This window comes from Amborella trichopoda, chromosome 8 (genome assembly GCF_054954075.1).
Source record: "Amborella trichopoda isolate Santa Cruz 75 chromosome 8, AtrichopodaSantaCruz75HAP2 v2.0, whole genome shotgun sequence".
Lineage (NCBI taxonomy): Eukaryota > Viridiplantae > Streptophyta > Magnoliopsida > Amborellales > Amborellaceae > Amborella > Amborella trichopoda.
Window position 1 is genome coordinate 9,915,437 of NC_142343.1, and position 27,326 is coordinate 9,942,762.

The window sequence follows — 27,326 nt, forward strand, 5'->3', positions numbered from 1 at the left end:
AGTATCTTCTAATCATTCCAAAACCAATCTGAAACCATATTTTGAACTTCCTGCTTTCCTAATCTTGGAAACAAAAGGAAAAATGAAGGTGAAATTTCAAAACAAATAAAATATTTTGGAAGGTATCCTTTCCCACAAAACCCCCCCCCTCGTTAAATTCCAAACACTACCCTGAATTTTCCAGCACAATCCAATAATGTCAAAATAAATAAAAAGGGATAGGAATTCTCAATCAAACCCCTATCCACCCACATTTTCAAATAACCCTCCACATCATTCAAAATACCTTAAAAGGCACCCCTCTCTCTCTCTCTCTCTCAAAAGATATCAAAGAAGTACCCGAAGCTTTAAACGAATTTCAAAGAGACAATTATCAAACTTTGCACCATTATTTGCTTTTAAAAAATTAAAAAATGTATCCTCATCTTAGGCTCTATAGTTGCGTAAGCCTAAACTGCGTGACCATTCTAAAATTTTCCCATTATTTTCTCTGAATGCTCAATGGTTGCATGAGCCCAAACTATTTGACCAACCCATTTTCAAAATTTTCCTCATTCTTTAAAAATATCCTTTATTGCCCCATGGTGGCAAAATCGATATCACTACCACTCGGTGGATTGAGTCTAAAGTGCTAACAAGTTTCAAAATCAGATTCTCCTTATTCCTGGCATGAATCCAAACTGCCACTTTCAAAATCAGATCGTCCTTATTCTTGGCATGAATCCAAACTGAAGCCTTTAAAATGAGATTCTCCACGTTAGAAACTGTATTTCGGTATAATTGGGCCATAGGCCCTCATGGGAGATTATTTCAGAATACTGCAGAGAACTCTATTAAATTGATCGATCAAGAATATATAATACTCTATATAAATATACGACTAGTAATAGTTAAAGATAAATACCAACAGTTATGGATTGACACCACCTAATCTTATCAAGAGATATACATCATACTGATACATATCTCAATCTTATCAATAGATATCAAGAGATATGTATCCATACAGATGCATATCCATACTGATATGCATCAGTATGATACATATCCACATCCATATACATATCCATGGGGCCTAATGCCCAAATAAATTAAAGAGCCTACAAGTTTGTAGGATTTGCATTATTCAAATTTCAAAGCTCGATACTCAGGCTTGAAACGAGATCGTAGTAGAGAGAGAGAGTTGCAGCCCCTAAAGATAACCGTATAGAGAGAGTTGTTGTGATCTGCTCAATATAAGACAAGCATTAGCCATTTGGGGCAATCTGAGAAGCATTATACAAGTTTGAAGTATTTGCATTCTTCACATTGCAAAGCTCAGTACTCAGGCTTGAAACAAGATCGCAGTAGAGAGAGAGAGAGTTGCAGCGCCCCAGAGATCATCGTATAGAGAGAGTTGGTGTGATCTGCTCATGATAAACCACGCATTAGCCATTTGAGGCAATCTGAGGAGCACTATTGTGGGAAGCTCTCGATCCTCGTGGGAGCAAGTTGCTTGGATCCGTGCTTGGTAAAGATGGTGGTGTTTCAAAGGTTTCAGATTTTCTTTTGTTTTATGTTGGCTCTTCCAAATGCCTCATGTTTGATGATCGAATCTTTCGATCTTGATTGATGATCAACTTTTTTGTTACTTGATCTTGTTTGATGATTAAGTTTTTCGTTACTCAATCCCATTGAATGATGGAGTTTTTCGTTACTCCATCTTATATGATGATTGAGTTTTCTGTTACTCAATCCTGTCTGATGATCGAGTTTTTCGTTACTCAATCTCGTTTGTTTTCGATGCCATCTGTTCTGCTGTTGATCGAGTTTTTCGTTACTCGATCCAGGATGTTCCTGATGTCGTTTGTTCCTGACGTCTGCTGCCACTTTTTTGTACTTGTTGTTCAAGCAATATGTGCTTATTGTTCAAGCAATCTGTACTTGTTGTTCAAGCAATCTGTACTTGTTGTTCAAGCAATCTATGCTTGTTGTTCAAGCAATATGTGTTTATTGTTCAAGCAAATCTGAATATCATTACTCATTTTTTGGCAACTTACTATTGTTCAAACTTCAGCTGCTTTGTGTCAAAGCATCTTGAGTTTGAGGGGGAGTGATAGGATATGGATATCTCGTGTTCGTATTGATTAATACATCGTTATGGATACATATCAGTACATCTCTTGATAAGATTAGGATATGTATCATGCTAATACATATCAGTATGTATATGCATCTCTATGGATACATATCTCTTGATAATATTAGATTAGGTGGTGTCTATCCATAACCATTAGTATTTATATTTAATTGTTACTGGTTGTATATTTATACAGAGACTTGTATATTCTTGATTAATCAATAAAGAGAGAGTTCTCTGCAGTATCATGAAATAATCTTCTATGGGGGCCTAAGGCCCAAATATACAAAAATACAGTTTCTGTATTGCTTTATATTTCAAAATTTTAAAGCAAATCTCCTTGCAAGCATTTCAAAGCTGCTCGTACCTAATTTTTGTGAGCAAATCTCCGTCAAAATTTTTTTTTGCAAGCAAATCTTGCAAAAGATTCTTCAAGGTGCTTTGCATCAGAAGACCTTTTTCTTTAAAAGGTGTTGATGTCAAGCAAAGATCAATGCCATGCACGTGAATACTTTTCCACTGCTTCTATTGGTCACGCCATCCACGTGAAGACTTTCCATTGCTGCCATGCATCATGCCATGCACGTGAAGACTTTAATAACAATCAACAGTTGATCAACAAGCATAGTTAGAACTTAGATTCAGAGTTGAAAACAATAAGATCCAAAATAAATATGCAACCTTTGAAACACTGTCATCTTTAGCAAGCACAAATCCAAGAAACTTGCTCCCACGAGGATCGAGAGCTTCTCGCAATAGTGCTCCTCAGATTGCCGCAAATGGCTAATGGATGAATTATCTTGAGCAGATCACAACAACTCTCTCTATACGACAATCTCTGGGGCGCTGCAACTCTCTCTCTCTCTCTCTACTGCAATCTCGTTTCAAGCCTGAGTACTGAGCTTTGCAATGTGAAAAATGCAAATTCTACAAACTTGTATAGTGCTCCTCAGATTGCCCCAAATGGCTAATGCATGGCTTATCTTGAACAGATTGCAACAACTCTCTCTATACGACGATCTCTGGGGCGCTACAACTCTCTCTCTATTGCGATCTCGTTTCAAGCATTGCTGAGCTTTGCAATGCGAAGAACGCAAATCGTACAAACTTGTAGGTTCTCTAATTTATTTTCTCTCTTACTCCTTACTACTTTCCCTTCATCAGCAAAAATTGTAGAGAGAGATTTACTTTCTGGCAATAGAGTTGAGATTGGTTTTTGCCTCTAATGATTTTGGGTTTTGTTATTGATTGGAAGCAACCCAAATTTAGGGTTCATAGTTTGATAGAGATTGATTTATTTGGGGATAGATTTGGAGTTGGGTTTTCTAGTTATCGTCTTTTGGCGGTAAAAGGTGGGCTTTAGACAAAATTTGAAAGTGGGTTTTTTATATCGATCAATTTTGCAATGGACTCAAGAGAAGTTAGTGGCTTTGGAGTCCTTGAAATAATATTGGAGATGGTTTTGGTAGAGAGATTGATTTAGTGCACCATTTATCTTGGGGTCTCTTTCTAACAAAGGGAGCGGGAGGTGAGAGAATAGAGAGAGACAAAGAAGAGAGAAGTAATGAGTAAGAGAGAAATAAATTAGAGAACCTACAAGTTTGTAGGATTTGCATTCTTCACATTGCAAAGCTCGATACGCAGGCTTGAAACGAGATCGCAGTAGAGCTAGAGAGTTGCAGTACCCCGGAGATCGTTGTATAGAGAGAGTTGTTGTGATCTGCTCAAGATAAACCATGCATTAACCATTTGGGGCAATTTGAGGAGCACTATTGTGGAAAGCTCTTGATCCTTATGGAAGCAAGTTGCTTGGAACTATGCAAGCTAAAAATGGTGGTGTTTCACAGGTTTTGGGATTTTCTTTTGATTTATGTTGGCTTTTCAAAGTGCATTTTGTTCGTTCGATTCTGATTGATGATCGAATCTTTCGATCCTGATTGATGATCAAGTTTTTTGGTACTTGATCATGTTTGATGATTGAGTTTCTCGTTACTTAATCTTATTAGGTGATGGAGTTCTTCGTTACTCTATCTTGTGTGTGATGACCGAGTTTACTCGATCTTTTTTTATGATCGAGTTTTTCGTTACTCGATCCCGTCTGGTGATCAAATTTTTTGTTACTCGATTATGTTTGATGATTGAGTTTTTTGTTACTTAATCCCGTAGGATGATCGAGTTTTCCATTACTCGATCTCGTATGTTATGTTTCGAATGCCTGTTTGTTTGCTATTGATCGAGATTTTTATTACTCGATCCCAGATGTTCCTAAGGCCCTATGTTCCTGATGTCTGCCATTGTTCAAGCATTCTGAGCATGGAGACCACTGCTTCTATTAGTCTCGCCATGTACCTGAAGACATGAAGATCCAACTCAACCTGAAGATCCACCTCGTTCGTTTATGCAACTAAGCGACAGATCCAACTCATTCGTTTATGCAACCTATTGTTAAAACTCCAGATACTTTGTGTCAAAGCATCTTGAGTTTGAGGGAGGGTGTTAATGTATGGATATAGATATGTATCATACTGATGTATATCCTAATCTTATCGATAGATATCAAGAAATATGTATCATACTGAAACATATCCTAATATTATCAAGGATATGTATCCATACAGATGCATATCTATACTGATATACATCAGTATGATACATATCCATATCCATACGTTAACACTCCTTATTCTTGTTTTTGTTACAAGAGTAACGAATATTACTAGATAAAGAAGATAAAGATAAAGACGCCATCAGAACTCCTTTCTTGGCTAAATCATCGACAATAGAGTTTGCTTCCCTATAAACATGATGAAAGGCAACAATAATACCAGAAGATAACTGAATTACTTTGTAAAATAAGGTTAAAAGCCACCAAGGAGGTCTTGACAAACCTTTACACCAATTAATGACATTGTGAGAGTCTCTTTCAATGATCAGATTTTGCTTCATACCTCTCTCCCTATAGATCCGCAGTCCGTGTAGCAAAGATTAAAATTCTGCATGATTAGCAGTAACCACCCCACAAGGCCCAACATAACAAAAAATTATCTGACCTTCGTGATTGTGACATACACCCCCAACTCCTGAAGGCCCCGGATTTCCAAAAGAAGAGCCATTAAAATTTAATTTCATGCATCGCATTACTGGTGGGTTCCAATTACACCGTCATCTCATCTTAAGAGTTCTTTGCATGACCAAATTGGTGAAGTTTAGTTCGACATCGTTCCTTGAAATCTCCCAACCCTCCTTTGTAAGACTAATCCAACTCCATGTAGAAAAATTAATTTTGCTTTGTAATTCAGCCAACCCCATAGCCACACCATCAAAGGTACGCTTGTTCCTCTCCAACTAGAGTTCTCATATAATAGCACCCCTCAAAATATCCCATAACAGAATGCCCTTGGTAGCCCTTTTTCAGTTGACTCATAAAGTGACTAATCGATGATGAGATAGGTAAAGGCACACCTATTTTTTGCATTGCCCAACACCATAAGTGGGAGGTAAAAGGGCAATGCAAAAATAGATGATCAACAGTTTATTATCTTGTTTGCAAAAAAGATAAAACATTAACGATGATCTTCCCTCTTTTCTTTAAGTTGTCAATCGTTAATATTTTATTTTGAGACAAAATCCATAGAAAAACTTGTACTTTATGGGGTATGCACCATTTCCATATGTCCTTTAGAGTAGATTGAGTCCACCTTACCCTATCATAAAATAATAAATTATATGTTGATTTCACTGTAAATATATCGTATTTTTCTAGCTCCTAGATGACCATATCCTTTGCTGAATCAAATATATGAAACCCATCCAAAGACTTGAGAATGTCAATATATTGATTGACCGCAATATTGGGGATACGGTTATGGAGGCACTTAATATTCCATACTACAGATAAGCTTCTTTAATACCCGCCTCATTAACCTTAGCCATAGGAGCTGAGCATCTGAGAAAAATATCCTGATAAAACCATCTAAAAGATATATCTGAAGCCCATTTAGAATGCCAATATATTACAGAATCTCCCTTTCCAACTACGCATCTCGAGTTTGAAAGAACAAAATGCCGCATAACGTATATAGCCCTCCACGTATATGCAAAGGATCCCAACCATATTTAGCCTGATGCACATCTTTCCATAAGCACTTATCATTTTGCATTACATGCCACCACCATTTCGCTAGTAAAGCTTGATTCTTAAATTTTAATTTTCTAATGCCCAAACCCTCTTCTAATTTTAGAGTACAAATTCTATCCCAACGCACCAGATGATATTTCTTCACATCTTTATCAGAGCCCCGCAAAAAATTTCTCATTAATTTATGCAATTGTTTAATAATATCACATGGCATACATTATAAAGACATCTGATAAATAACCAAATTAGATTGGCACGATTTTATCAGATAACTCTACCCCCAAGAGATAAGTGTTTTGATTTCTATATATCCAGTTTCTGGTTTGCCCTTTTAACAACAGGGTCCCATATGGCCTTTGGCAACCTGCAATCAGATAAAGGCATTCCCAGGTAAGTAATTGGAAAATATTCCTTCTTACAATTCAAAATCTAAGCAAGATAGTTGACCACCACATCTTGGCACCACACATCAATTATTGAGGTATTTCCGAAATTTACTAAGAGCCTCAAAGAAAATTCACAGCATCTAAGAAACCCTCTTAAAGTTATTATTTGATCTACATCTGTTCTATAAAATAAAATGTTATCATCAACATATTGTAAGGAGAGATAGTAGGCCCCTTACTTTTTATTTGAAAACAAAGAAAACCTTGATGATGAACCATATTGTTGATCATCAAACTAAAGACCTCACTAACAAGGGTAAATAAGAACGGGGAGAGAGGATCCCCTTGCCTAAGACCTATTGTGGCTTTAAAAAAACCCTTGGGAGTACCATTCACCAAAATAAAAAAATGAGTAGTTGAGAGACACCCAAAAATTCGTTTCTTCCAATTAATACCAAAACCCATTTTGTGCGGGATTTCATCAAGGATACCCCATTCCACTATGTCATAAGTCTTCCCCATATCCAGTTTGACAAGAATTCCCTACATACCACTTTCTACTCTTGCATGAATACATTCATGTGCTATCAATACACCATCAATTATCATTCTCAAAATGCATATTGATTCCCAAAAATAATAACATGAAGTACATTTTTCAATCTCTCTGCCAACACCTTAGAGATAATCTTATATAAACTGGTTAATATGCTAATTGTTCGAATATCATTAATACCTGAAATCGATGATTTCTTTGGAATCAAAGCAATAAAGGTAGAATTAATGCTTTTATTCAATTTACCACTATGTATAAACTCATTGACCATAAACAAAAAGCTCATCCTTCACTAATGACAAAAACTTATGGAAAATAAAAGTGAAAAGCCATCAGGTCCTGGTACTTTGTCCATCGGAAGTACAAAGACTGAATTCTTAAGTTTGTCTATTTCAACCCTCATTTCCAAATCATGTGCAATATCTTGAGAGAGAACATTAAAGGGAACAACCTTTAAATTAACTCGACATAGTTGTTCACTAGAAAATGCCCCTTGAAAATGGTTGACAAATTCATTTTCCTAAGCATTATTATCTAAATGTTCCACCCTATTAAATGAGATACCTGAAATATCATTTTGTCGACGTTGAGCATTAGCAATACAATGAAAGAAATTTGTATTTAAATCCCCTTCCTTCAACCATTTCACTCGAGATCTCTGCTTTCAATTAATTTCATCCTTTCTCATTAATTCATACATAGTATTAACAAGAATATGTCCATCATTCGCCAACTCCATCGATGTAAAACCCTGATTCAACATTACATCATCAAGATCACTAATACAATTCATAGTCTCATCAATTTTATTCTTTAAGCAAAAATTCCTCTCCTTTTTCTATTGAAGTATTTTTTGCTTAATAAACATTATTTTTTTGAAAATTTTATATCCAGACCACCCCAAGATTCTCCTTATTCCTAACATGAATCCAAACTGCACCACCTTCAAAATCATTACTCCCCTTATTCCTGGTATGAATCTAAACTGCCACTACTCTCCTTAATCCTGTTATGAATCCTAATTGCCATTATTCTCTTTATTCTTGCTATGAATCCAAACTGCCACCTTTTGACATCATAATCAGTCAGTTCTGACATGAACACAAACTGCCCTTTTGCTTTCAAAATTATTTCTAGTCAAGGTCCATTAATGCACGACGTTAAATTGCTTAGTCAGCTCCATGGTTGCAAAAGCTAAACTGCTAAATCGATTTCCAAAATCTCATTCTTTTTGAGGAAGTTCATTTTAATTTCTTAATTTCCAGCTCTTAATTTCTATTTCTTAATTTCCGATTCTTAATTTTTAATTTTCAAAACTCCAAGTGCAGGAGCGATCTTGGTTTGGATGCTTTCTAAATTTTGTGTTTGCCATTTTCTAAAATTTTAATTAATTTGGTTTAAAACGTAACCAGGCAAGGTTTTGTTTTTAAAACTTCCCCTTTGTTTTCCAAAATTTTCTAAGAAGATGTTTTCAAAAAACAAAGGAGTAAATAAGAAGCCTTGAAGTGATGACAGTTGCCCCGTACCTTACAAATCCCCTTAAAGACGAAATAAATATTGGATAAAAGATTTTGAATCAAACCTTAGGAACCCCTCTCCCTACCCGTTCATTAGGAAAGCTGAGGGATAAGAAATCAAAAGGAAAAAGTCAATTTCAATTCCTTTTCATTCATTCATTGATTTCAAAGAACTCATAATTAGTGACATGGCAAAAACTAGGCAGCAATCGACCAAGAGCGCCTCAAAGAACACTCAGTCTCCCTAGATGCAAAAATTTGTAGGAGAGCTGAGATAGGGCAACGGTCCATGTGCTGACGAACCTGGTAGGACAACCACCCTATGAGCATTGGTTTTAAGTAACGGTCCATGTGCTGACGAACCTGGTAGCATTGGTTTTAAATTTCTAACTCATTCATTTTATTCATGTGTTCATAGGTGTTTGCGTCTTTGCAGCTCATCTCTCCCTTTAATGGCACGGTACGTCAAAAAGGGGTAACCGTAGACATCCTATTTTAAAATTGACATTTTTTTTGAAATTTTAAGTTGCAAAGCATAAAAAATATCATTTTAAATGCATAATAGGAGTCTTAGACATGCCATTTGGAGTTCTAGGACAATAGTAAATTGTAAGCACACCCAAGTATAGTCCTTAAGCTCCAATTCTTTGACTTTACTTTTGATCTTTTCAGTTTTTTTTTTGTTAGATCTTGCCCTATTTCTTTCATTTCCTAGAGCCTTGTTGATTGCCTCTGACTTTGATGCGATTTACAAGTTGGCATTGCTGACAACTAGAAGTGGGTTTGATTCTTTAGTGCGAGATCCCATGACCTTCGAGTTGGAATTCGACGAGGCCTCCCATCTACCGTATGAATAACTTGTGAAGAGTGAATCTACGTCAAGACCTCGTCAGAGATCAGTCCCAAATCATGTTATACACATCATCTATTATTTTATTTGATTTTTTACTATTTTTTAGGTATATATTAAAGGGAAATTAATATATAAATCCTTTTTATATAACTAAAATGTAAGCTTCATTTTTTTTTCATTTTTTATGTTGGGGTTCTTTCTTTTGTTAGTTTTTAAATTTTGGCCAAAGTAACCCTGGACAGGTGTACTTACTGGACTGCACACAAGACTTTTTCTTCCAAAACTTAGTCTAGGACTTCATCTATATTTACTATTTTCATTAGAAGTCAGTTCAATACTGGAACTGACTCGAATGATGAAAAAATGCAATCTGTACTTAAAGTATCAAATTAGTTAAGCAAAAAGGCTGGTAGAGGTGGGTCCGATCGCCTAAACCTATTTTAAAAGAAAAAAAAAAAACGCGCTTGTGGTCTAGTACTCAAAGTACAAGGCTGCGGATATTTTGAAAGAATACAAATAATTAAAAAAAGACCAACACACAAAATAAGAAAAAAATGAGTATTTATTAATTTAAAAAAAGGGTGCGGTTGGTATAGAGGCGTGGCTCTAAACAATCAAAGTAAAGCGGCCCTTCAAATAGTATCGATAAATGTGATTTCAACAGTCAAAATCATTGTGATAGCTTTAAAATATATTTTCATCTTTAATTATAAAATTTAAAGCTTAAAAATAATATAGATCCAGCAGATCTATGAAAACTTGAAAATCTTGAAAATTGACAGTCCAAAAATGTGGTACAAGATGCACTATTTTCAAAACTTAAAATCCATATTTTTTTCATGTCCATGCATCTTGATGTCAAGATGATCAATTTGATGATATTTGACCATCAAAACAACGTCTTCCAGTGAAGTTTTTGAGGTAGGCTATAATTTGATTGTTTAGAGCCTCGGTTGTATATAAACTCTTTCCTTAAAAAAAAAGATGCCGTTTGTATAGAGCGGAGGCTCTAAACAGTCAAAGTAGAGCTAACCTTCAAATAATATCGAGAAATGTGGTTTTAATACTTTAAATCTTTGTGATAGCCTTAAAATATATTTTTATATCTAATTATAAAATTTAAAGCTTAAAAAATAATGTAGATCGAGCAAATCTACGAAAACTTGAAAATCTTGAAAATTTGACGGTTTAAAAATGCATTAAAAGATGCACTATTTACAAAACTTGATATCCATTTTTTTGTTATGTTCATACATCTTGATATCAAGATGATCAATTTGAGGATATTTGAGAATCGAAACAACCTCATCTAATGAAATTTTTGAGGTAAGCTCTAATTTGTTTGTTTAGAGCCTAGGCTCTATATAAACTTCTTCCTTAAAAAAAATTATACAACAAAGTTTTTCGATATATTTAATCATTTTAACACAAAAGAAAGCCAAAAGCTTCAAAAAATTGCCCGAAAGCGTTTCCAGAGTATACCCTTTCTACCACACTATTATCATTAAATTCCACGCTGGTCCTTCCCCCCTCTTTCTCTGTATTTGAATTTTTTTGAATCATCGGGCCTCTGCCTCTCTCTCTCAAGCTCACTCTCGATCTCTCTCTCTATAGCCCATTGAAACCATCTCTCTCTCTAACCCATTCAGACTCTCTCTCTCTCTAACAGGGACATCATCATATAACCTAGTGAAACCACGTCTCTCTCTCAACTGGTGGAGGTGATAATGGCGGCCATGACTCTGTTTCCCGATGACAATGCCCTAGACGATGCAGAGCTATGGGCCGTCATAGACTCAGCAGTTGTTTCTCACTCTGCCTCTAAATCGAACCAGAGTAAAACCCTGGCTCTGGTGGGCAATCCCACTAATCTCCGTAATCTTACTCCCAAAACCCGCACTATACCTTCAATCTCATATCAATACCAAACGCCTGAGGCCAAAGGCTCAAGGAACTCTAGATTCAACTACACAGTGGAAGAAGATCCGAGAGAAGGTGAGGTGCTGCAGGAGCGGTCGATTCCTCATCGACCTCGCAAGATTATGAGATCTGATGCCTATGGAGGGTTTCAGAGCCCTGGGTCTTTCAATGGAGGAACTCAGCTGGTTTTTATTGAGAAGCAACCACACTCATCGCCTAATTCATGCAAAGATGATGGAAAGGAGATTTTTTGTCACAGTTTGAATGGGGGATTCCCTTCGGTTTCGCTGTTCAAGCAATATCAAAATGCAGCCATGGCGGCAAGAATTATTTTCTTCCTTTAGCGTTTTGGGTGCTTTCTTTATTTGATGGATAAAGGGAATTTGTTTGTTGACAACAATCAAAATGTTTGACACATTTTTATGATTGTGGAAATCTGAGCTGACATTTGAAATGAGTTTTTTTCTTTCTAATTTTTCATTGCATTTTTTTGAAAAAAATTTGAATATATTGTTTCTGATTTTTAGGTAGTAGTTTTAGGAATGGTACATTCTCTGTTGGATGTTTGGGAATTATAATGTGGATTATTGAAAAAATGAAGTCGAGGGCATTGTGTGTTAGGAACAATCTCAATCAGTTTTTGAAAACTCGGTCTAGGGGATGGTGAGTTACTCGGCCTCAGCACCGTGCCAAGGTGAGTAGCGGTGCTCATACTTGGGGTTATGGGGGCCTGTATAGTACAGGGTCAAGTATGGTAGAGACTTGCCCTAGCATTGTAGAACTCAGGCAAACTAGCCTGGGTTCTAGAAACTCCGGCAAGTCCATGCTTGCCTGAGTATGATTGCTTAAAGAAATTAAAAGGGGATTGGAAATTCACCATCCTTTTTTCATCTCTCTTTCTTCCTCTGAGAACTCTCTCTCTTCCCAAATGCTCTTTCCCTCCCTTTGTCATTTTTTCTGATTTGTACTAAAAAGGAGGAAGAGAAGGCAGTAAAAAGAAAGAGAAAGAGAAAGATAAAGAGAAAGAGGAGCAGGAGCAGAGAGACCCATAGAAGAGGAACTCAATAAGGACCCTTGGGAGATGATAATGAAACATTCCCTTCTCTATGAAGAATAATAGAGTGTTGCGAGTATTGTGATAATCGTGGCTCTCTGATGAGATCCTTCAAATTGGATCCTACTATCTGATGATGAATCACTCCATTCTCTGTGATTTTCATCAGCCAAAGCTAAAGAAGATGGAAGCTTTGGTTTCAGAGATGCCTAGATGTTCAAAGAGAAGGCACACCAGAGAGAGAGAGAGACATGCTCATGCCCAAAGCTCTCTATCTCTCTACCCCTGGCTGTTTTTATATTGGGTAGAACTTCGAGTGCACTCGGAATACCCGAGTTACTAGGCTTATGCATGAGCCAAGTCCTGGGCGCAAGCCAAGTAATTTAACATTAATGCCAACCATAATTCCTAGATAATATGTGTTTTTGGATGCATTTTTGCTTTTTTTTTTTTGGTCAATGCTCACTGCATGGGATTGACGTTTTACTTGATTCATTACGTACTTTAGCACCTCAAATTAGTTAAACTGCTACGAACTTAGTTATTGAACCTTATATGTTGACAAAGGCAGTTGCATGCTCAATGCAAGATCATCAACATCGTCGTCGTTGTCATCATTTGAGCCTTATCCCAGCTATTTGGAATCGACTACACGAATCATATTCCGCCATCCTGCTATCAAGGGCCATATCCTCTATCAGACCATAAGTCACCACATCTCTTCTGACGACTTCCATACATATTTTTTTAGGCCTTCCCATTGCCTTATTAGAGCCTTCCACTTAAAGCAAATCGCCGCTCCTAAGTGGCGTTGTTCTAGGTTGACGTGGTACATGGGTAAACCACCTAAGTCTACTTGCCCTGATCTCATTGCCTATTGGAGCCACTCATAAGTTGCCTCAGATGTCTTCAATCCAAATTCTATATCCTTTCTTGTCTTGCCACTCATTCCTCTTAAAGTCCTCATTTCCGTTACACTCATTCTATGGATATATTGTTTCTTGATTGCTCAACATTTCATCCCATATAGCATGGTTGGTTTTGCAATATTCCTATGGAACTTCTTAGTTTTATTGGTTTGCGATGATCACATAAGACTATGGAACCACATCTCTACTTTGTCCACCCAGCTATAATTATATGCACAACATCTTCCCCAATGTCATTTTGTTGAAACTTGAAAGTAAACTGAATTTCTAGAAAAAATAATATATATCTATTAGGATTCATGTTTTATATCATCTACTTTATTTTTATTTTTTGTGAAAGCCAATGTTGTATTGACCTAATTGTTCATTCTAATGAACAGATTCTTGAGAAAAGTGATTATACAGTCATTTCGGGGCATCCATTTATTAAGAAATCTGGTAAGATTTCATAACATTGGAATAAAATTTAATTTATATCAATTTTTTTCATGTTTTTACTCTAACATTGTGTTTGATTTTGCAGGATGGAGGAAGATATCATTTTTCTTTAATCTTTCTTTTGAAATCAAAGATAAGACCATTGAGTATGATCAGCATCAAAATGTTCAGCGTGCAGAATTTGTTGTTCGAGCATACATGCAGTAGGTTCTTCAGTTTCTGCTAATAATGTTGTGAACATTTACTTGTTTCCTTCTGAGTTGTGAAATGTCCATATCTGGTCAGAGGTGGTAGATTCTCAGATGGTTGGGGCTCCTGCGAACGTCGTGAGAAGAAGTTTTTGAAACCAAATCATGATATTCCAAGTACCGCAGAAACCCGGGCAAAGAATAAATCTTGCCAAGTATGTTCTGTACTCAACTTATTTGGTTAAAAATGCTTTCCAAATTGTTTAGATTTGATTTTGTGTTTGTTAACTTTGTAATTTGCATTTTCTGTTATGTCAAGTTTGATTACTTGATTGCAATGTGTTCTAAGCTACTAGATTTGATTTTGCGTTTGTTAACTTTTTAATTTGCATTTTCTGTTATGTCAAGTTTGATTACTTGATTGCAGTGCGTTCTGAGCTACTCTTTTTCTCAAAAGATGATTCAATAACATTTTGAGATTATGTTAATTTTAGCAAAAATAATGCCAAAGTGGAACAAATTTGAGTACATGTTGCGCAGGAAAATATACCTATCCAGAAAACAAGGTACTTACACGTGAAAATACACTTGAGTTTTCTTCCCTCCTTATCCTCCCTTTGGCCTTTAGAAGAATCTTCTGAAACTTTCAGTTGTATCTAGTGCTTTTGTACTCTTGTTAAATGCAATGGTGGATATCTATTCGACAGAAAATACACTAGAGATGTCAACCTGCGAAATGTTATTGGGAAAAAAAATTTGAAATTTTCGTATCTTGGATAATTCAGTGTAAACAATACAACTCTGCTTGGGACAAAACAGTCTTGAGTTGAGTTGACTGGATGATTTTTTATCCAAGTTTCTAGGGTACTCATAGTTAGGAAAGATAATAAAAGAATATAAAATAGGAATTGAAAAAGGGTTGTCTACAAATAGGCTATTTACCTTTTGTACAAGGAGGTCACAATCATTCTTGTCCCTTAGATTTTCAAATAGGGGGTGTAAGAGTATCATTAATTAGACATAAAGTTACAAAAAGAAAATTCTCAGACTTCGTGACTCATCTCAAGCCATCCAATTTGACATCTAATGAGAGGGAATAGTTGTGACTTCCTTGTACAAAAGTTAAATGGTCTCTTTGTAGACAATCCCATTTAAATAACTATATGAAAAAATTCCTAGTATATTTTCAACTGATCAAGGAAAATATTCTAGATTATATTTTTACCTTTTTGGATTTCTTGAACACATTAAGATATTTTTGTGTGATTTTGGCTTTTAGCTCCATTAGAAACTTAGAATCTTAGAAGCCTGGAAGTCTTTTGGACTTCGTTCAGTCATATGGCAAATGAGGGAAAATACAAAATTATAAATTCTAAATCGTGTATTCATCACTCTAAGTCCTACATTCTAAGGTGTCATCCGTGAATCATAATTTGAAAAGAGTAAATGATTAAATAGATGTTCAATGTAATATAAATTGCCTTTTTAAGGGAAAGTATGTAAATTACCTTTTTTAAGAAAATTCAGTTATTTATGATTTAAGGTAGAAAGTTAGAAACATTACTTACTACTGTAGTGACGGAATGCCATCTTGTCATTTTATGACTAAAAGCAAAAATAGTAGAGAAAGAGGGACACTGAACTTCCTTCTTAGCCAAGGGGTTGGCTATGACATTGTTACTGTGAACTGTGAAGGACATGGCTAAAATGAATAGGCTGACCATCACACAAATCAATGAGCTCTGACATGAAGTGGCTTGGCCTCTAAGGGGATCTTCTTGTGTAGCATGCAGATTGAATTACACTCCAAGTCTCTAACAATCTACCCAAGCTATTAGCGTCACCTAAGAATGATCTGAGACCGTCTCAATACATTGTAGAAAGATTTTTTGTTAATATGAGTTGTCTTAAAAATTGATACTTGCAATGAATATTGCTCAAACAGTAAAATATACTAGTCTGTCAAAGCTATACACTTGCAAATGTTGTAACCCCATTGGTCGTATACTCTTATCTCTCATCATAATTTGATGATTTGTAAATCTCTGCTGGCCCGCATCCCAAAGTTACCATGCACCATTACTATTTCCTCTCTCATCATTGTTAATGGCACCATCTACTATTATCACCACCATCTTTGTCATTGTTGTTTCCACTATCCCCGTCTTCATTATCTTGATCTTATGCTCCTTGTTGTTGCTCTTCTTTCTCCTGTTCTTACTATTTTTGACCTCACATGTTGCCAAATGGTTGAAGGTCCTGCCCCGTACTCCCTTTCCTTCCTGAATCCAAAATTCTTGTCCCAATCTTCTATTACTTGAAAATATAAGGCTTAATGATTGAAGCTCCTGTGCAGTCCTTCTAAGGAGTTGGATCTCCAATCTTCCCTTGAAAGTCTAGAGCATGGTTGATGCTAAAGAGATTTAAAAACTCAAAGTTATCATAAATTTCAGGTTTTGCATAACGCATAACTAAATCACTATTCATGGTCTTTAAATGCCATCATCTGATGGAAATTTTTGTAGTCAGCATTCTGAGGTTCAGAATTTGGGGCCAATTCCAATGGACCACTGAATGGAATTTCTACTTTTATCTTCCTACATTTGGGCGGGAATGCTTCCGCAACTCGTTTGTGTCCATGGCTGTCTAGAACCCCACTTATGCAGAAATGGCTGCCAAATAGTGGCTATTTGGTAATAGCTGAGGAAGAAAAACTATTATTTCCTTTATTCTAAACAGTAGAAGGAAGAATATTTCTAAGTGCATCATCCCAAACTGGCCATGTTTAACATTACTTCTTAGTGGGGACTATGTTTGATTCTGATCTTTAACATCTCTAGGGGTATCTTAGAACCTCCTTTACATAAGATATGCTTCAGTGAAAATTGGACTCTGTGAATTATAAGCTCTAAGAAGTTGCAGACATTATCTCGTCTAATTGCTTTCGTCCATGTCCTTTTGGGTTTTTCTCTTGCCCTATTAGAGCCTTTCACTTGAAGCATGTTGATTAACGAATTTTTTAATTGACAAGGGTTATTACCTCTAGTGATGAAGTTTTATATTGAAATGCTAGCATGTCAACTAAAGAAATCCATAGTAAAGTAAAAATAGAAACTTTTCAGTGATATGGACATTCAAAGTGATGATCAGCTTGAGGGAGGCTAGAGCGACAACTGTCCATACTTTGTGTTTCCCTTGTAAACTTTTCATTTTTGCAATGTTACAAGAAAAGTTTGAAGCTGGAGTTGTTGATTTATTCTTGCATGTTTGCCCTAAATCATCAACAACTCCAGCAACGTTCTGCACTAGTTTTTTTTACATGACTGCCTGCATTCTTCTGACAATTTAGGACTACGAATGTAAAGTGGAAAAATAGGGTGTTTTTGAAAATTTACTTTTCATGTGAATCTCTCTTCTGACAATTTAGGACTACTAATGTAAAGTGGAAAAATAGGGTGTTTTTGAAAATTTACTTTTCATGTGAATCTCTCTGTAGTTTTGGAAACCATGCTTAGCACATTCTATGAGGAACGAGAATCTCTTCCTTATCATGATGTTGTGAAGATGTTATTGCTAATCTCATAAATTAATGTTTAAATTCCTGCAGCTTTTAACAACCTTTTATTATCGGGATTTTGGTTTTTACTTATTAGACGTAATAGATCTTTCACGTATGGTGATGTTTTCGATCATATTTGATATTAGTTTGTAAAAATTTCATGTGAGTTGTAGAATGCTGAATTTGTCCTCTCTCTCTCTCTCTTTCTATTACTTGTACCTTCCTTCATGCAGGATCTTCTTGGTATTGGAGAATACAGGCCAGGAGCTGGGAATTCTTAGCGGTAGTTGAAAAGTTAAAGCGTGATTTTGTGAGTTGCTCCTTGCACTGACTTGTAAGTTGTAACATGTTTGAAGCCAGTCCGTTACATTAACACCATTCATTTCTCTTGAAAGGTTAATGTCTTAAATGCTTTCAATTCAAATGGTGTTTGGGCGATTTTATTTGAGAATCTGAGATTGTGATTTACTTGTATAAATAGAGAAAATTCACATTGTAAGCCTATTCCCTTCCCACTTCAAAAGAAACACAAGTAAATTTGTTGTCACATTGAAAGAAGTCTGTACTTAATCTGTTAAATCCAGTTGAATCTCACTTTGGTGATGTGTGTGTGTTTGAGAGAGAGAGAGAGAGAGATTCGCTCTTTGGCCTGTTTCTAAAGGTAAGCCTGTGGTAATACGAAACATAGAGGGGCTGTTATTTTTCTTTGGAAAAGTATAGCATGTGGGCATGATACAGTTTGAGTAAAAAGTAGGGGATCTACCCTTTGATTCCAAGGGGAACAGTGGAGATGAACTATTGTACCAAGGAATGGCTGTCATGTCTGTACACAGCTCTCTCCACCATCTACCGTGCGAGCAGATGGTCGATAGCCTGTCTGTGTTTTAAAACACGGCTTTCTAAATGTGAAATTTGTCCAAATTTCAGAAATGCTTTCTATAAGGAGCATCATAATATCGAAAAGTGTAGCGTGCCTTGGGGGACACAATTGTACATTTGTGTCCCCCCTAACGTACCTAACATCCATATTGGATATGGATGTAAAATGGAGGTGGTCGTACCAAAACCCACAAATTTATGGTCTAAAAATATGTATAGACAAAATTATTTTGTACTTTTTTATATTTGCATTCACCATGGTATAGATTCTCGATCTGTAAAACCTTTAGATCTAAAATCCATATCTAAAATAAATTTTTGAGGGAGGGCTTAAGTATATAGATGAGGGGGCCCATTCATAAAAAAACTGATCCATGTAATAGTCATCTAAAACTTTTCCCAAATTCCCCGACTCAAACCAACATATGATTCGGACAAGGTGAAGATAAAATTGGAGAGCTGAGGGAAATATTGGAACTGTTCGAGTTAAACAGCTTCCCAAATAATGGTGGAAAACTTCTGAACTTTGCAAGCTGGCCATGTAATTCCCCTTCAAAACCCTTTCTATGCTTCAAACTTGTTTTGTCTCAAACACAAACATTGTTTCTTCAAGCGCATCTAAACTCTATATAAAATAAAAGAAATGCTATCAATGGGCACACCTCTGGTAGATAAGCTTTTGTAGCATAAAAATTTCATGAGGATTTCCTTACAAGCTAGTTCCTATTACGGAATTCCTTTCTAGGTGAGGAAGGGGACCACTCCGGGGAAAGAAAATTAAAAAGTTTTTTTTTTTAGAAAGCGAGAATTATGAATAACTAGGGCTTCTTATAAAAAAGAGTGCTTTTTGTTTTTTTTTTTTTTTGTGAGAGGGGAGTTGAAGAATTATAGAGAGGTTGAAGTCCTTTGTTTCTTTCTCTAGGTTTTTTTTCATGCATAGAAAAATTACAAAGGTTTCTTCCAAAAATATCAAAAGGTTTTGGGAAAGGTTTCTTCCAAAAATATCAAAAGGTTTTGGGCTTCTCAGATTGAAACTGGTATTCTCCAATAAAGGTTCCAATAAAGGTTCGAAAGAGGTGATTCATTTGAGAAGGGTAGGAAGATAAAATTGATTCCATAGAGGTAACATTGTGTTGTTTTGTTTTTTTTTATTCTTAAATCCTTAAGTTATGATTAATTAGCTAGGAAAGAACGATTGTAATTATTGTTTTGCATTGTAAATTTCATTTGCGGTTGCTCAAAGTTTTCCCCTCTTTGAAAAGTTTTTCATGTAAACCTTGGTGTTTGGTTTAAATCTAATTTCCTGCAAATTCACATATTTTTATTTCTTTGAGGTTTGGTGTTTGTTTTTTGATTCTCCTATATGGGAAGGCACAATTTCTTGGTTATAGGCTTTACTTTTTCTTGTTGAATAGAAAATTGTGTGTGAAGAATCATAGGAGCAAACGCAAGCAAGATAATTAGCATGACTGGCGATAATTGGTTGATTTGGAAGCCTAAATGAAGAAACTCTTTATTGCAAACATTTTACATGTTCACATTACGAGTGATGGAGCCAAACCAAAAGAGATGACGAATAAAGAGTGGAACAAGCTAAATTAGAAAGTTGTTCGATACATCTGACATAGGTTAAATGATAGTATGTTTCACCACCTATAGAATGAAACTTCAATATATTCTCTATGGGAGAAGTTGGAAGGGCCATATGACAGAAAGGCAGTCGGCAACAAAGCCTTTCAGATATGAAAGCTATGTTAATTTGAAGTTTAAACAAGGTGAATCAATTGAAGAGCATTTAAATGAGATGCAGGGCATAGTGAATCAACTCTTTTCTATGAAGATGGTGTTGGATGATGAGTTACAAGCCTTATTACTCCTCAATTCATTACCTTATTGCTGGGACACATTGGTGGTGTCTCTTAGCAACTCTACACCAGATGGAAAACTAACAAAAAGTCAAGTTATAAGTAATTTATTGAATAAAAAAGCAATAAATAAAATCCTTAAATTGCTCTCAATCATAGGATCTTGTCACATAAAAACTAACAAAAAGTCAAGTTATAAGTAATTTATTGAATAAAAAAGCAATAAATAAAATCCTTAAATTGCTCTCAATCATAGGATCTTGTCACATAAAATAGTGGGAGAAATACAAGTAGAAAACCTCATGATCGTGAGAGATCAAGAGATAAATGCTCCTTCTATAGCAAGCCTAGCATGTAAAAAGGGACTGTCTAAAGCTTAAGAAAGAGAAATAGGAAGGAAAAGGTGAAGACAAACTAGAAAATAAGGAACTCGATGTTATTACTACTAATACTAGTATTATTACTTTCTTAGCTAATGATAATGCTTGCTTGCCTAAATGTTGCATGTAGCTGGCTTTTATGAATACCGATGCTTCCGGCCATGATACCCCACAAAAGGATTTCTTTACATCTTAGAAGTCAAGAGACTCTGGCATAATAAAGATAGGAAATAATGTCATCTCAAAAAGTGTAAGAATGTGTAACATTTGTGTTGAGACTGATGTTGACTGTAAATTGGCTGTCAAGGATGTAAGGCATGTTCCAAACTAACGACTTAATCTGATTTCAACTGGGAAATTAGATGATACGAGGCTATAATAATTACTTTGGTAGTGGCATTGGACGCTTACCAAAGGGTCGCTGTTAGTGGCAAGAGGAAAGAGATTGCACTCTTTACAGGATATAGGTGCCGTTGTATATGAATCATTGTTCACAAAATCGTCCGATCTAACAGCTAACTACCCTGTTATATCGGAAACGGCTACTCACCGGTTTTGGTTTTGGGCGGTTAGGGTGATCAACAGGTATTTTAGAAAAAAATTCAAAAAAATGTATATAAATTATCAAAAATAAGGAAGTTGATTTGTAATGCATTTTTAAATATTCTTTACATTATGGTAAAGATTAAAAATTGTTTTTTCATTAATACTTCACTTTTATATTTTCCCATCTTTTATAGAAAATTTTGAAAATAGATCTTGGAAAATATAAATTGGGTTAAAATCTCATTTTTTCATTAATTTTCAACTTCATTTTAATGTGTTTTGTTTTAATCATTCTTTATATGCTTTTCATAGTTTAGTAGTTTTTTTTTGTATCTTTTTTATTTGTTTTCAACACTTTTTTGACCACCTAGGACTTATCCGGTTAGAGAGGTTGAATCGGCCAGTTTACCAATTAGGCCGGTTAAATTGCTTCCAAGCCCATATTCGGCTAAACGTTCCAGTTCGATTTTGCGAACACTGGTATGAATGAAGTGAACACCATCGAGTAAACTTCATCAAATGACCTATAGCATAAGTGGCTTCATCACATGAGCGAGAAAGGGATGCAAATTCTATCAAACAATAATATTCCTCAGCTTAAAAAGATACACGTATAAATCACAACTCTTATTGTTTGATTGGCAAACAACATAGAGTTTCACTGAAACGTACTTTTATTTTTAAAACAAATATCATGAAATTGGCTTATCCTGATGTATGTGGTCCCATGAAAGTCAAAATTATTGGTGGTGCCTCTTATTTTGTTACCTTCATTTATGGTGCTGCTGGAAAAGTGAGCACATACGCTATAAAAACCAAAGTTAAAGTCTTTGAGATGTTTTGAAATTTTCATGCTAAAGTTGAAAGGGAAACATGAAAGCCTTTAAAGTGTATTTGCATAGATAATGGTGGAGAATATAATTCGAAGATATTTATAGAATACTGTAAAAAGTATAGTATCGGACGTAAGATATTGTTCCCAAGATACCTCAAGTAAAAAGAATGAACCGCAATATTGAATCAAGTGTATGCTCTCACTAAACTACCGACGTTCTTTTGAGGTGAGGTAATGCACATTGTATACCATTTGATTAATTTATCCCCTTCTGCTCATTTGAAGGGAAGTTATCCAGAAAGAGTGTGGATATGAAAAGATGCCTCACATGAACACTTCAACGTGTTTTGTCGTAAAACATTCATTCATGTATTAAAAGAATAGATGACAAAACATGATGACAAGTCAACACAATGTATCTTCTTAGGTTATACAGATGAAGTGGCTACAGGTTTGGATCCATAAAAAAGGAAAGTGATCAAAAGCTGAGATGTAGTATTTTGTAAATATTAAACAATTAAAAACTTTGAAAAATTTGAGAAACCCCAAGCATTTGTCGATGACCTTACAGATCTTGCTTTAATTCCTCCTCCAGTTGCATATCAAGATGGGGTAGATGCACAAGGTCAAAGAAAAGTGGCAAGTGATAATTCTCCTAGTGATGTTGCGTAGGGGGAACAGCCCCTTCAAGAACCACTAGCGACAACTCTATTAAAAAAGGTCAACCAAGGTAATGCAGCTAAGGGTGGCAACAGGTTGGGTCGGTTCTGGGACCGGCCGGCCCGAAAAAATATTATGGGACCCGGCCCCAAAGTCACTAGACCCGAACCCAACTAGAGCATACCCAAAAATTAAAATATGTATATCTTTAAATATATTTATATTTTAATATATTTCATAAATTAAGACCCAAAAATATAATATGGGACCCAGACTTGACCCGACTTGAAGAATGTTTGGGTCTAAGATTTGGATCCGGATCCATACCCGACCCGTGGGGTCCAATTTTTGGACCCATACCGGGACTCAAGTCGGTTCTACCCATCCAATCCTGAGTTGGTCCAAGTCCATTGTCACCCCTAAAGGCAACCATCAAAGAAGTACTCACCCACTAACTGATGGGTGAGAGCATGAAAGATTCCAAGAATATGCAAGATGAAATCAAATCCTTGAAAAAGAGCAACACATATAACTTAGTTGAATTATCAAATGGCTATAAGGCATTGAAAATAAGTGGGTCCTCAGGTTGAAAAATGATGCTGAGAAATAAGTAAATCACAAAGCTTGTCTAGTTGTAAAAAGTTTTGGTAAGGAAAAGTGTATTGACTTTGATGAGATATGAAGATGTTATCCATTTGTGTGATTCTAAGTCTAGCAGCGAGTTTGGATCTAGAGATAGAATAATTAGATGTCAAAACCGCATTTCTTCATGGTGACTTAAAGGATGAGATTTTTATAAAACTACACAAAGGCTTTGGAGTAAGATTTAAAGAGCACTTGGTCTGCAAGTTGAAGAACAGCTTTTATGGATTAAAACAAGCCCTAAGATAATGTTACAAGAAGTTTGACACATCATAGATGAGTCATGCAAATCGTTGGGTTTATTTAGGAGAATTACTGATAATGACTTTGTTATTCTTCTACTTGTTATTGATGACATGCCAATTATTGGGCAAGCTTTTCACAGGAGTGACAAGTTAAAGAAATAATTGTGCTAGTCCTTTGATATGAAGAATTTGGAGCCAGTGTAACAAATTTTGGGCATGGAAATAAAAAATGATAGGAAAACCAAGAAGTTATGATTGTCATAGTAAAGATATGTTGAATAGGGATTTGAAAAGTCCAGTATCATGAATGCAAAGCTAGTTAGCACGCCAGTTAGCATGCTGGTTGCATGACATTTTGAGTGTAAAACAAATGAGAAGGAAAAGAAAGAAATAGAAATTGTTCACATTGCTTCAGTTATAGGGAGTTTGATATATGCTATAGTGCATATGAAATCAGATATTCTGCATTTAGTGAGTGTGTTAGTAGATTTCTTGCCAGCCTTGACAGAAGTATGAGATAACAGGAAAATTGATTCTCAGATATCTCAAGGGCACATCTAATTTATGTTTATGCTTTCGAAGTGGAAAACTTGTGCTAGATGGATATACATCTAGACATCATTGGACACCTTAATACCTAAAAATCCACATCAAGTTACGTGTTTGCTTTTGCGAGGGGAGTCATGTCATTTCAAATTGTAAAATTGTATTGCTCTTTAATGATAAAGGCAAAATATATAACAGAAGCAGGCAAAGAAATGATGAAGATGACGAGGTTGTTAAAACAACTAGGTTTGAACCAAGACAACAACATGGTTCATTGTGATAATTAGAGTGCTATTGATCTAAACAAGAATATAACATATCATAGCAAAGTGAAGCATCTAGATGTCGGCTATCACTCGATACTATATGTCTTAAAGAATCAGTTGATGCGAATAAAAAAGTACATACTGATCGCAATCCATTAGATAAAATGACTTATGCCCTAACAAAGGACACAAGAGTTTTGTACGACTTGGCAGGTATGGTATTGTACATTGGGCACGAGATCCACTAAGCAAGGGATGCTCCTCATGGGTGTAAAGGGGAAGATTGTTACGTAAGTGGTCTAACCACATGAGGATGGGGATCACTATAGGAAAATAAGATTTAAAATGCCATTTTGGGAAAGAAAAAAATATGACTAGTTAGGGTTTCTTATTAAAAAGAGCTTTTTTTTTTTTTTGTGGGAGAGGAGAACCAAAAATTTATGGAGAGTGGTTGAAGTCCTTTATTTCTCTTTAGGAATTTTTGATGTACATAAAAATTACTACATAAGGTTTTTTCTTTCAAACCTCTCAAAAGGTTTGGGGCTTTCTAGATTAAAGCCGGTGTTTTCCAATAAAGGTTGGAAAGAGGTATTCTTTTGAGAAGGGAGGTAAGGTGAAATTGATCACACATAGGTAACCCCTTTTGTTTTTCTATTTTTATTGTCCTTAAATCCTCAAGTTACAGTTAAGTAGTATAGGAATGACGATTCCTTTTTCTTTTTTTTTAATAGTGGATATCATCGGTAGTGTATGTAGTTTTTACCTACTTTGAAGGGTTTTTTACTTAAATCTTGGTGTTTAATTTGTTTCTAATTTCTTGCAAGTTTGCATATTTTTATTTTTTTGAGGTTTGGTATTTTTCTTCTGACTCACACATAATTGGGAAGGCACAACTTCTCAATAGTTCCGATGCATATTTTCATGGATGCGGCTTATGTAAGGGGTTAGTTTTGCACAATTAAAGTAATGCGCACATCGGTAATTCTGATGTTGATCCCTCTGTTGACTTGAAATTTAGTCACTCCTAATTATGAATTTGAAACTCTAAATAGTGTAAATCAAGTAGATTTATAAATATTTGAAAATCTTGAAAATCCGAATGAAATCTTTTGTTTTTTTATCATATCAATACAACTTGAGATCAAGATGATCAATTGCAGGGTTTTATAGCAAGAAGTGGGTTTTTGAGGCGTGATTTAGGTTTGTATGACAAGGTTGATGTTTAATATAAACTTTTTCCTATATTTAATATTTAGTTTTTCAAGAAAATTCTTTGAAAATTAATGAAGAAAAATTGTTTTGGTAGTTTACTAAATAGAAGAAAAAGAAAAACGAAAAAGTTTAGATAGAGCAGAGGCTCTAAACAATCAAATTAGAGCCCACATCAAAAATCTCACTCGAAGTTTGATCCGATGCTCAAATATCTTCAAATTGTTCATCTAGACATCAAGTTGCAAGGACTTGGAAAAAAAAAATAGATTTCAAGTTTTGGAAATAGTGCATCATGTAACGCATTTTTGGACCGTCAACTTTTAAGTTATACAAGTTTTCATAGATTTGCTCGATCTACACTATTTTTGAAGTTTTAAATTTATAATTAAAGATGAAAATGTACTTTAAGGCTATTACAAAGATTTTCGGTATTGAAACCACAATTCTCGATACTATTTGAAGGTGGGCTCTAATTTCATTGTTTAGAACCTCAGCTCTATACAAACCGTACCCTTTAAAAAGTTTCAAAAATTTAAATCTTCAAAAATAGTGTAGATTTAGCAAATCTATGAAAACTAGAATAACTTAAAAATTGATGGTCCAAAAATATGTTACATGATGCACTATTTCTAAAACTTGAAATCGATTTTTTTCTTAAGTTTGTGCATCTTGATGTTAAGATGATCAATTTGAGGATATTTGAGCATCAAAACAACATCTTCTAGTGAAATTTTTGAGATAGGCTTTAATTTGATTGTTCTATATAAACTTTTCCTTTAAAAAAATCTATGCAGGCTCAAAGATTTCTAAGACGAGATTGAACAAAATATTTCCTTTTTTTAAAAAGAAATTTAATCCTCTGTAAAGTTTTCATTTATTTCCTAAACTCTAGCCCAAGGAGCACTAAACGTGTTTTCTACCCCTTTTTTTTAAAAAAAAATTTCTCTCAAATGTAGTAGTCTTGGAACCCAACCTTACTAAGTCTAAGTTAAACTCCAGAACCGACCCAGACCCAATTTTTGGGTTGGGTCCATGTCAATTGGAATGGGTCAAGTCGGGTCATTGTATGTAAATGAAAAGTATATAAAAAATTATTTTGTATATTATATAATGGTCATTTTGTACTATTCATATGTAATTTTAATATATTCTGGTCATGTTGGCCTAGAGCAAGATCCAAATTAACCCTATAAGATCCAAGCTGGACTTGGACCTGGACCTAGGCCGAATCGAGTCTAAGGCCAAGTAGCTCTAGACCCAACCCAGATGGTCAGATTAAGCACTACTATCTCTCTCTCTCTCCTATTTATGCCTGTAACTCTCAACAACTGAAAAAAAAAATAGTCGAAGGGAAGATAAAGAGACTTTCTCCTTAAAAATCCCTTAAAGCTTCTAGCGATAAGATATTATATAATAATATGTTATATTAAAAATAAATTATATAAAAAATATAATAAAATAATAAAAAAAAAATACGGTCAGAGAATTAACTAATATAGATTAGATTCATATCACGTAGACCATATGCACTCTGCTAATTATTATAATAAACATATTGTACATCTAAAATATCCAAGTCAAGTCTGATTTGGT

At 35.1% G+C, this 27,326-nt stretch overlaps 1 protein-coding gene across 1 annotated transcript; it reads left to right on the forward strand.

The window, feature by feature from the left end:
* The first annotated feature begins 11,283 nt into the window (after positions 1-11,283).
* LOC18436066 (peptide transporter family protein) lies at positions 11,284-18,260 on the forward strand. The gene is made up of 5 exons (XM_006846092.3): positions 11,284-11,809; positions 13,853-13,910; positions 13,996-14,113; positions 14,196-14,313; positions 17,891-18,260. Exons 1-5 carry the CDS (start codon positions 11,297-11,299, stop codon positions 17,936-17,938), a joined length of 855 nt encoding a protein of 284 aa, XP_006846155.1. The 5' UTR covers positions 11,284-11,296; the 3' UTR covers positions 17,939-18,260.
* The last annotated feature ends 9,066 nt before the right edge of the window (positions 18,261-27,326 follow it).